This window comes from Cupressus sempervirens, chromosome 10 (assembly GCF_028749045.1).
Source record: "Cupressus sempervirens isolate cs-2001-9-10 chromosome 10, ASM2874904v1, whole genome shotgun sequence".
Classification (NCBI taxonomy): Eukaryota; Viridiplantae; Streptophyta; class Pinopsida; order Cupressales; family Cupressaceae; genus Cupressus; species Cupressus sempervirens.
The window spans coordinates 823,216,320-823,228,639 of record NC_143127.1 but is presented as its reverse complement, the minus strand read 5'-3'; the positions used below and the strand labels follow the sequence as shown (position 1 = coordinate 823,228,639).

Here is a 12,320-nt window from a genome sequence, read left to right as displayed (position 1 = left end):
AAACTCCACTATCATTGACGTGTACCAAAATATATAATCCATAGGTAAACTCAAATATACCTAACCCCACCAAAACTTCCCGTATAAAAAATTTGACTATTGACCTTTTCAAATGCATACACAGATATTATTTATTATTACTATTAAAAAATCTTATTTTGAACATGTGTAAGCCTTTCATCCATAATAATTGAGAGGCTCCATCGTATCGTCCAAAAATGTGGCACCTATAGCTAGGAACCCAATTTGAAACATGGGAAACGCGCCTTTCGAGTGTTGGAATAATGAACTATTCTATAGGGTAGGTTCCAGTTTACATCTGGGAAAGAATCAGCCGACCAAGAAACTTTCAAATCAGAACGGAAACATTTATCAAAGTGTGAAGGCGTCAAAGCCATTGAAAATTGCAACGCTCTAAGTTTTGATTTGAATATACATTTTTATAGGCGGTGTGGAAAGTATAGCAGAAAGATATTCAATTCACCTACTTAAATGTATAGTCAGTGTGTAAAATGAACAAGGTATGGGACGTGGAAATATCATGGGTCGCCATATTCAACTGCCTTAATTTTCAATTAGCCAGATAAGACCTTCATGTGAATTCACAGCTCTTAGTTGGACTTCAGCATTAGTTTCTGGATTCAATGGTACAACTATGATCTTGGAAAACGCGCATTCAAATTTAAGTGGCCATCTTGGAAATAGTCCGCTCATTGGAATAAAATATAAAAAATGCAATTGATCTCCTCTACTGCTTCCTGTTGTGACCTGGTAGTTTCCCACCGCTTAAACGGCTATAAATTAAAATGGATTTGTGTGGAGAAGGGAGGTGCGTAGATCGATCTACTTGATTTCAGATTTTGATTTATCCGCTCATCTAGACTGTTTGCAATGGCTGGCAAAGCTTCTGAACAAAGTGTTTCATGTATGTTGTTTTTATTGTTGGCATTCGTCTCTTCTGCTGCTGAAGCGAAGGTGCATTTTCACAAATGGAAAGTGAATTACCAGACATGGGCTCCTGATTGCGTGCAAACGAATATCATTTCTATAAATGGACAATACCCAGGGCCAACCATCAGAGCAAGAGAGGGTGACACCATTGTTGTGCAGCTAGAAAACTTGATGCCCACTGAAAATGTTGTTATTCACTGGCATGGCATTCGCCAGGTAAATTATCTCATTTTTTTTTTAGTTTAAACATGCACTGAGTAAAAATAAGTTCAGTAATTTTGTGAATGGCTTAAATATCACACACTAAGACTTGATTCTTAAAAATGATCGTGCTTTTGTGTTTCAGATTGGAACTCCCTGGGACGATGGAACTGCTTCCATGTCGCAGTGTGCAATCTACTCGGGTGAAACCTACGTGTATAGGTTCGTTGTGGACAGAGTAAGTTTGAATCTCTTTCGCTGTGGGCAAGTTAAAAGTGTGGTTTTAATAAGTATGGATTGAAATGTGTGTTTTGTTTGATGATGATATTGATCGTGAATGTGTGAAATATTGCAGCCTGGGACGTACTTCTATCATGGTCATTATGGGCTGCAGAGGTCAGCAGGGTTTTATGGATCGCTCATAGTGGATGCGGCGAACAAAGAACCGTTTACTTACCATGGAGAGCTAAGCATCATTTTAAACGACTGGTGGCACAAGAGTACTTATGAGCAGGCCGTGGGCCTCTCCTCCAATCCTTTTGTCTGGGTTGGGGAACCTCAGGTAAGAGTTTTTAGTGTGTTTTTTTTGGGGGTGCGTTGTTTTAATTGAATAGATTTTTTCTGTTTTTTGGTCTAATGAATAGAATATTTTGTATTTATGTTTTGGATTTTGTTATTTTTATTGGAAAAGAGGAAGAGTATCACTTTTGCAGTTTGTTTAGTAAATTTTAATAATTAAAAGTTTATCAAAAAAAAAAATTTAGTAGGTCAACAATTGTTAAATATGTTAATAATTTGATCAATTATGTAACTTTTGTTGGTATCAATAGTTCATGATTTAATAAGTCATTCGTACATAATAATTGGACGTCAAAGAAAATAGGTAATAGGTCAAATAAGAAATATGTTTTGGAGGCCACATTTTGAACCAGATCTCGCCTAGAAGCTAGAACAATAGCTATAACCAATTTGATTCACATCCAATTTACTCATAATTATTAGGGCATTAGTGTGTAAATATTAAATTAATTACACTATTTTGTTTTGGTTACAAAGTGAATGGGCAATAAAATTTCTTTCTAATAGACAACACTTTGAAATGACCATTTTTGTATTCTTTACACCTTACATAAAAGCTAACATATTTATGTAAATAGTTAAGTGGCATCAAATATAACTTAAAAATGGGATTCCCTCCTCAAAATTCATTGAAATTTTATGTACCATTAAGAACTTTACAATACCAAATCAATTATAAAAGTACTCTTCTAGATAGTTCAATATTTTTGTATCATATTCTAAATAAACATTTATTTTTATTAATATTTTAGATTACATTCAAAAATATTTTAATATTTTACATTATAATGTTATATGATGTTAAGTGGAATGACTTATTTATATGTCAATATTTCTAATCACACTTTGTGCTACTATTTTCCAGTCACTGCTGATAGAGGGACGAGGACAATACAACTGTTCAGCACCAAATACCAATTCCTGCAATGCTACGAACGCGCAATGCTCGCCTTATGTCCTGCCGGTACGACCTGGGAACACATACCGCCTTCGCATTGCAAGCGTGGCCTCCCTTTCGGCCCTCAATTTCGTCATGCAGGTCACCCATCTTAACCCCAATTATTTACCTACTCCCTCAAAAAGCGCTTGTTCTAGTCAATCCGTATCCATTATTTAATGCGGAAAACAAATTTCCGCTTAAGTGGGTCCGGCCCAATATTTCTAACATTTCGTTTTGAACAGGGACACAAGATGACGGTGGTGGAAGCAGACGGGCACTACGTAGAGCCCGTGGAAGTAGACAACCTCGACATATATTCCGGCGAATCATATTCCGTTCTGATTAGGGCAGACCAAGATCCTTCTCAGAACTATTGGGCGGGTGTGAACGTGAGAGCCAGGCTCCCCAAGACGCCCACTGGACTGGCCATTCTCAACTATCTTCCAAATCCCTCAACAAAACTCCCCACAGCGCCGTCTCCCACGAGTCCACAATGGAACGACACCGCGTACAGTAAAGCTCTCGCTAAGAAATTTGTTGCTCTGAAAGGACACGTAGAAGCTCCCCCACTCGAGTCCAACAGGCAGCTCATCCTTCTCAACACGCAAAACAAGATCAACGGCTACACAAAGTGGGCGATCAACAACATTTCGCTGGTTCCTCCTCCCACTCCATATTTAGCCGCCATGAAATACAAAATAAAGGGCGCCTATGATACGACCCCACCTCCGGACGTCTACAGTCCGCGTGACTACAACATCACCATTCCTCCTCCAAATCCCAACGCCGTCGAAGGTAACGGCGTTTACGTCTTCAAATCGAACTCCGTTGTGGATGTGATTCTTCAGAATGCGAATACTCTGAGTGTCAACAATTCAGAGACCCATCCATGGCATTTGCACGGTCACGATTTCTGGATTCTGGGATACGGAGATGGCGTGTTCGATCCCGTGAAGGACCCTCTGAAATACAACACGGTAAATCCACCGCTGCGGAATACGGTGGCTTTGTTTCCGTATGGATGGACGGCCATCCGGTTTAAGGCCGATAATCCAGGAGTATGGGCTTTCCACTGTCATTTGGAGGCCCACTTTTTCATGGGAATGGGAGTGATGTTTGCAGAGGGAATAGAGAATGTGGGGAAGGTGCCCGATGCAGCGATGGGATGTGGACTGACTAAGAATCACATGCACCACTGAGCTTTCCTCTGCACGAGGACTGACTTTCAGAAAGGTTGTTCTTTTGTTAATTTATCAATGATTCTTTTATTGTTTTATTATCTCGTCATCCATGCAGGCACACTGGCAGTGTCCTGGAAACTGCTCCGGTGTATTTCAGCTGTTGCCTACGGTTGGCATTTTTCTTTCAACAAGAGCTATCATTCTTTGTATTTTGTCTTATTCAATAGATATAAATAAAACTAGCAATTGCACCTAAGGTGGTGCAATGGGTAGGCCGAAGATATATCAAAGGTCAATTTAAGAAAATATTTGGTTTATTTGTTTGGATAATAACACATATAGATCTACCTATGTTTGAGCTAATTCATTACTCCAACAACCAAAACAATTTTATTTAGAGTTTAGAATAGTCATATTGTTATTTAAAGTTTATTGAGTTTAAAGCATACACACATATTGAGCTTGTTTAGACTAAGGAATGTTTGAGATTTAACTTTTTAAGCTTTAAGGGTTTAATATGGATGGATCGAAGCAAATGAGGTTGGCATGGGAAAAAAAACTTTTCTATTTTTACTACTATCCATCATAAATCTAAATTAAATTTAATTAAACTTAACAATGTAGAAGATAATCATGCTCCATTATCATAATCATTAACCTTGAATCTTATTGCAAATATGAAACCATGATCTTAACCATAACTATAATACTATATAAAATTAAAACCCATATTGTAAATACACCTCTAGCTACATCAATTGAAACCATTGTCATATGTTTAATAAAAGCCCTAAATTTAACCATAAAATTAGTTATATCCCTAAAAGAAAACCTCAATCTAACCTTAATCATAATTGTAACCCTAATCACAATAGCAAGCACAATGTAACACGTTACCCTAGCAATGTCTACAATACTAACCCTATACATAAAAATCTACCTAACTATTTATTTATATATTCAAAATCTATTTACCCATTTTAATTTGTAAATAAAATCATTTCAAGAGTGATAGAGATAAAAACACAATTTAAAAAGCTATTAATTTCTTGGTAGTTTGAAGTTGAATGATTTTAAACGACCTAATTAAATACAAGATGAGATGAAGAAATATCCCTCTATCCTTTCTGGCTTAAAGAGATTTCGACCTAAAAACAAGATACATTAGAGTTCTTAGTAAAAGAGATTGCATCCTAAAAATAAGATAGCTAAAAGTTCTTTATGACATATATACCAATTCATAAAATTGATGATAGCTAAAAGTACTATCACTGTCCAATTCATAAAAAACCAATTTTCTGCCTTGCTATCCAATCAATGAGAGGACAAATGTCCTCCATCCGTTTAAATCCTCAGCATCTATGGCTTCAAACGCTCCAACCCTACATAGATGTAGAAAATAATTACGGCAGAATGCTCATCGATTACGTCTTCAGTCCATCGTATAATTTGACCGCACCGACATGTAAAGCAAGCTTGCATTTATAGCAGGAGGTGGGGCTCACGCCTCAAGTGGGATGCCCAAACAAATTATAATAAATGTATAATAAGAAGCCATGGACGGACTGATTTGATTCAATCATCTTGCATCCAATGCAAGCAATATTTGGCCATAGATTGATTTTTGAAGTTGAACAACTTCAGTATAGGAATGCCTTTAGCGTAAATATTGCAATATAATTTTTTATTTTTTATTTTTTCCATTCTTATGACAATTAATATAAAAAATAATAATCTTAAGTTGTTTTACTTTCTAGTGATATATGTTATTTACATTATTTATCATGAAGTAAATAAAATATCTTAAATAACTCAAATGAACATTGTTTAAGATAAAAAGGTGTTGGAGAGAGTTAATTGAACTTTTTATGAGTTGGGATATTGGAGCATTTCAAATGTCTTAATGAATATCAAGTTGTTGGTTATCAATGAAATGATAGAACTTATGTGTTTTCTTCACCTTCTACTTCTTCTTTTTCCACATTCGCATAATAGTGAAAATGTTGGAGATGATATCAAATTATTCAATTTCCTCTTCTTTAAGGGCAGGTTGGAGCACGGTTTAGGTTCTTCATTATTATATCCCTCTAGAATTCTCATCTTGGTGCAAGAGAATTTGCAGCCAGCACAACTTGCAAAATGATTTTCAGAGAACAAGGTGGCCAAAGAATTAATTTGTACTTTTATATCGGCTTCAATTAGCTTATTAATGAGGATGGCACATAAGAAATTTAAACTTTGTACTTTTCTACCTCGTGACGAGACTTTTTTCACCAAGTTCAAAAAATATGCGTCATTTGAGAGATTGTGTCATGATCACCCTATTAAATGCAAGGCACCATCATAATGACTGCAACTTGGAAAACTCACCATTGGCAAGCACTTACTTCCTAAGGTTTCAAAGCTTTAGTTAGAAGTTATCAACATACAAAAGTGGGCAACGTGGTGACTATGTTGTTGGGTCGTGGGAACACAGTAAATTTTTTAAGTATGGTCGCAGGTTATGGGCTTTAGGAAACTCATGGTAAAGCAAGATCATAGGTTAGAACTTTGGAGAATACAACAACTGGGCAATTTAGGACTTGCCAAATGGGAAGATTAAAAAATGAGGGGTACATAAACCATGGCTAACAAGTTGAATGGCATGCATTTTGATAACATATCCCTCTCTTATTGTTTATAATGAGACTAATGTTGCTACATCCATGTCCCAACACTTAGGTTTTGTGTGGGTACACAATTGAATGACATGCATTTGAATCGCATCTCCCTCTCTAGTTGCTTATAATGAGACTAATGTTGCTAAATCCATATCCTAATGATTTACTATAACTTGATACTAACCATCTTCTACATGCAACTGAACACTTGATTGATATTTGAAGTTTATTTTACAAGTCTTACTTTATAGACTTGGAGAATACTATTGAGAGTACTAATAAATCACTTTGATATTTTCTTCAATGGAAATGCATCTTCTTTGGATGTCAAAATTTTAAACTCTTTTTTTTTTTTCCCTATTATTGATTTGTTAGGGTTTGGTCATTAAATTGGTGGCCTTTGAGTACTATTTAGAGGAATTTTCAAGTTGACATGGAATCAAACACTTTTAGGTAGTATTTAGTGGAATAGTCTACACCTTTAGATTATGATTTGTATATCTATTTTCACAATGATCACTTATTTATTTTTTATTTTTACTCATAGAGTAAATTAGAAGGAAAATGAATCATCATATCCCAAACCATAGATAAATCTTACAATCATTCATCAATAATGAACAATGTCTTCTCCAAACCATTTGTTATTATTTACTCATTTAGTAATAGAAGATTTAGTTTCTCTTTATATATCTTCACTATATCATTTTAAATATTATGTTGGTCAATGTTGAATATTTAGACAACATGACATAGTGCTAAAAATACTTCCCACTTTCTATTATTTAAATATAAATAGTAATAACTAATCCACATGCTAGTAAAATAATCTCTTTCTTACATTTCCAACCAATTAAAATTTAAAATGTCTCACATTATTCCATCATTTAAATAAAAATATATAGAATAATTGATTGTTATGCTCTGTGTCATTTTCATGATAAACAAGTGCCACATAGTGGCTTATATTTGCCTAACTTGTAACAATTTAATTAAACACAATATTAAATAATAAAATAAATAAAATTAATTGTAATAATAGTATTTAATATAATCTAATTAGTATTTGATTAATATTTAAATAGTATTAAATAGAACTTTTACATGATAACTTTTATTTTAATTTAGAATGATTATAAAAATTATCTATTTTTTACTAGAAATCTTTATAATTTAAACTAATTTCTAATTTTTTGTATGAATGTAATGTTATTATTCTAACTTAGTTATAATATTAATTTTCTTAATATAGGAAATGAACGTTTAAATTTTTTAATGTTAAAGAGAGAAGTAGTAATTGTTCATATCAATTTTAATGTGAAATATAAATTAAGCTTTATTGTGAAGAGTTTAGGTTAAAGTGAGTAGATCATGTAAAATAAAATAATGATTTATTTACAAATCATAGACTTTTAATTCATTTTAGTCATATTAGCTAAAATGATGAAATTTCTTCAAATTATTGATTTTAGTAAGCTAAATGTATATATTACCAAATAAATTTATACCACTAATATTGAAAACGGATATATGTACATGTATGTATAATTTAAATAATTTTATATTTATTGCTAAAATATTCATTTTATTATTTATATATGTATAAACATTGTGTATTAAACTAAGAAGGTTCTTTATTATAAGTAAAATAGGGTTTTGAGTTCCCATGACATCTAAGAAAATAAATAAAGATGAATAAAAATAATTTTTAATACATTAGAATAAATATTTAAATTATGAATTGAAATTTGCACATCTTTTTAAAATGTTTTGAATAATATTAATAAGTATTTAATTTTGAAAAATCATTAGATATTTATATTATTTAATTTTCTTATGATTATCATATATCACGTAGTGCTTAAAATCCACTCCTATAAGACTCAAATTATATGGACCAATCAAGTGAAAGAAAATTAATTTTAGCAATTTTTAAAAATTAAAATTCTCACATGTAAACATTACAAATTTAAATGTAAAATAAAAATAATTGTATCTAATTGGTAGAAATTGAAAAGATTAATCACTAGTTAAACTTGAGTGATTAAAATAGTATTTTTAGCCTAGAGCAGATATAATAATATCTTAAATATTAATATAAAATATAAAAAATGCTCACAAGATAATGAATGTGCAATCCTATACCAAAATCTTCAAAATTTAATAATTAGATCATGAAAGAATATTAATATTAGAAATCTAATACCATACTTTAATTACTAAAAATCTATAAATAATTATTTTGTAACAGTAATTTTATTTTTATGCCTGAAAACCACACGCCTAGATATCTGTTCTATTCCTTGAAAAGATTCCAATTCAATGGATAGCACTGAAATGAAGCGTTCATTTCAACGGCACAATCAATCAAAACCAGCTCGTTGTTCCCGATAACTGTCAATTCCTCTCTCAGAACCTCTGTTGCACAGTAATCCATGAGAGTTGAAATCTTTGCAGGACAAAAGCATCCTCCTACACTGCAGTTCAGCCATTCAACATCAAATCATTGCAGAACAAAAGAACAAGAGGATACTACACTGTAACTCCATCCTTCACTTGAACATTGCTTTTATTATCTTCCCTTCTATTCAACAACAATACTATCCAAGATTATAACAATTGCCCACGTGCACTGGTACCTTATTTCTGATCTACTCTACAAGAAGATTCCTTTTCCGCAGACAGTACCTTGGATGTGAGTGATAACTCCAAGAAAAACGAGTTTTTTTGATATGGCTAGGAGTCAGAAGACTTGTGTTAATTTCAGAATAAGTTCGATGGTGTCTTCTACAACCAGGTGCCCTTTGCCCTTTTGCAGCACGAGGGGGTGGGCATGTTCATTTTATTCTGAACGCATATGATGGTGCGGACTGTAGAAGTCAGTCTAGAGACTCCAGGATAATCAGAAAACAAAATGAAAGTATAAACCAAAACCCAATACGCAAAATGAAAGTATAAACCAAAACCCAATACGCCCCACCATCCTTGAATGGATAAATGTACTACTTGTCTCTTCAAAAAAGAGAGAACAAAATTGTTTAAGACTTCATTATGACAATTTCTGACTGACTATAGCGGTTGTAGAAAGTTATTATTATAATATTAATATTAAATGTATTGACAATTTAATGGAATATATATATTATAACGATCTGGTGGATGTTATTTGTTCTAATGTTTATTGTTTTTTTAAGCATTTTACAATGCTTTTGGTAACAAATGCATTATGTATTTGGAATAAAGATTGATTTCATTTTTCATTTATCTATCAACCAATAAGTCATTCAATGATAAGTAACTACTATTGATTTTTTGGATGTATTTCTTTATCAATTTTATTTTTTGAAGAGTTAGGGAAAATATCTAGTAGTTATCAGACTAACTTTGTGCATATAGAGCTTCTTAATTGTAAGTCAAGGTGAGTGAAGAGCTTAAAGCTAAGGTTTCGACTTTTGGGTATTCATGGATCTCTTTGTAGGGGTTGTGGAGCGCAAAGTGGTTAAAAAGTGTCATTTCAAAACACTCACCTAAAATCCTCTATGTTCATGCACTAGTAGTTGCTCACTCAAAAAACACGGGTACTTTAGATTAAATGTCCCAATAATCCTAATGAAATGTCACAATGGTGGTGCATAAATTGGTCAACCACCAACCAAAAAAGCTAAGAATAGCTTTAAAATGACTAACTATTAGTACACGTGTGATTGACTATTAGTACATGTGTTTTCATAGTTTAGGGTTCTTTTAAGAGCGGTAATTTGGTATCTATGACAAAACTATCAGGGGTATTGGACCCCCTATCTGTTACTAGGTCTCTTCCCCTACACCCATTGTCACATTTTTGTATTTAACAAATAGGGCAAAAGTCCCATTAGTCAAAGCTAAATTTATGCACTTAGAACTCCTAAACCTTAAGTCAATTTTTGCCATTTTTTGGGTCTATCTCCAATGGTGAGTGAAGTACTTAAAAGTTTCAACTTTTGGGTATTCACATATCTCTTTGTAGGGATCGTGGACAACAAAGTGGTCAAAAGTGTCATTTCAAATGATTCTCTAATACCCACTATGTTCATGCACTAATAGTCACTCACTCAAAAACACATGCACTTGTGGTTAAATGTCCTAGTAGTCTTTATGAAATTCCTCAATAGTTGTGCACAAATTGGATAATCACTAAAAAAAAAAGTGAAAAAATGATTGACTATTAGTGCATGTGTCATCAACATTTAGTACATGTGTTTTAATTTTTTGGGGCTCATTTAAGAGCAATAATTAGGGGGTATATATGACAAAAGGATCACCCTTATTTGACCCCCTATCGTTTACTTGGACTCTTTCGAGGCCTAATAGGGAGGAGTCAAATAGGTGCATCGTAACTTTTAGGGTAAGCCACAATCAAGTCCAATTTATCTCTTATGAAGAAATAAACCTTTCAAGAGATAATTAAGGTGGTGTATTCACAATTTTATTTGACACAATTTGTATTCCTTTGGCTAAGTCTTAGTTGAAGGACTTTGATGACATGTTGATACTTCTTTCAACAATTAGACTCCTAGAAAATTATCCGAATAATTGTCACCATAACTTGTCTCTTTGTGGATGTTAAACTCTCCCCCTTTCACATGGGCCAAACACTTTCAAATGTTATGGAAAGCATTAGTAGTGGTAGTTTTTCTTACGATTTTATGGTCTTCTTATTGACAATAATCCAACATATCTTGTTTATCATTTGAATAAAAATATTCATTTTATAGTAAACCAAAAATATGGTATATCTTCTTTGGTCATGTGCTTATGTGCGAAAGGATTGGGAAATGATTTAGCATTTTTTGTACGATTGCAATCCACAACTTTGACAACAAGTAATGTTTTCTTGGGTGATATATATATGGATGAAGGCAACAATTAAATTATCCTAGTTATGCATTTTCCAAAGTCAAAAGTCCTTTTTGGCATATAGAAAAATGACATATTCTATCATTTTGTTAGTTTTAATTTGTAGACATCATCTTTTACAATCACACCAAATCATCAATATTTTTATGTGCTATGTTGGCAATATGGCTAATTAGATGTGACAGTGTTATCATTTGTGGCAACATACATATTCTGGTATTTCATTATGAAATCAATGATAGAAAATTGTCTAAGTATTGGACAGTTTGTAGTAGCACAAAGATACTTTTGGTATGTACGGACGATAAAGTTTGAGCTAAGACACATGAAATTGAGGAATGAGCGATGATAGTGTCTTGATGATGTATGCCAATGCATAGGTCTGGATAGATAGTATGAGATTAGTTACAAAGGAATCACTGATATAGGTAATTAACAGAGTAGAACAAATCATGATAGTAAAACTAATCATGCGACTTAAGGAATTATTTTGATAATGAAATAATTAATTAGCCATGATGAGCCAACATCTTAGATGTTAACCCTAAAGTCATTTTATAATTAGCCAATTTGTGTGGAAGCAGCAAGGTCAACTAAGAAATTTTTTGTTAATTTGTGAGTTATAAGTAAAGATTATATCTTGCATAGCTAATGTGAATGTATAATGAGATGCGAGTTATTGTGAAGGAGACTATGTGATATGTGCACCTTATGTAATGTGAAACCTAATGTAATAGACAAATTGTGAAGTACAACAACATTGTATGCATATCTACTCTTGTGAAGGAACTTAATTGTTTATTGCATGTTAAGGAAATGGGCTCTTCTTGCATACATTGTATTTGTACTACCAGCTCCTAACATGGTTGTAGCAACTCCTAATAGAGTTGAGGCTTTTAACAAGGCCTAGTC

At 32.9% G+C, this 12,320-nt stretch overlaps 1 protein-coding gene across 1 annotated transcript; it reads left to right on the top strand.

Moving 5' to 3' along the window:
• The first annotated feature begins 815 nt into the window (after positions 1–815).
• Positions 816–4,158, top strand: LOC149536475 (L-ascorbate oxidase-like). The gene is made up of 5 exons (XM_089805609.1): positions 816–1,167; positions 1,298–1,390; positions 1,508–1,714; positions 2,597–2,770; positions 2,914–4,158. Exons 1-5 carry the CDS (start codon positions 892–894, stop codon positions 3,868–3,870), a joined length of 1,707 nt encoding a protein of 568 aa, XP_089661735.1. The 5' UTR covers positions 816–891; the 3' UTR covers positions 3,871–4,158.
• The last annotated feature ends 8,162 nt before the right edge of the window (positions 4,159–12,320 follow it).

Bases quoted from the DNA above. Each gene is read 5' to 3' on its own strand.
- LOC149536475 (XM_089805609.1), top strand. From the start codon at position 892: ATGGCTGGCAAAGCTTCTGAACAAAGTGTTTCATGTATGTTGTTTTTA. The intron at 1,168-1,297 runs GTAAATTATCTC...TTTGTGTTTCAG, and splicing joins ACTGGCATGGCATTCGCCAG to ATTGGAACTCCCTGGGACGA. The intron at 2,771-2,913 runs GTCACCCATCTT...CGTTTTGAACAG, and splicing joins CCCTCAATTTCGTCATGCAG to GGACACAAGATGACGGTGGT.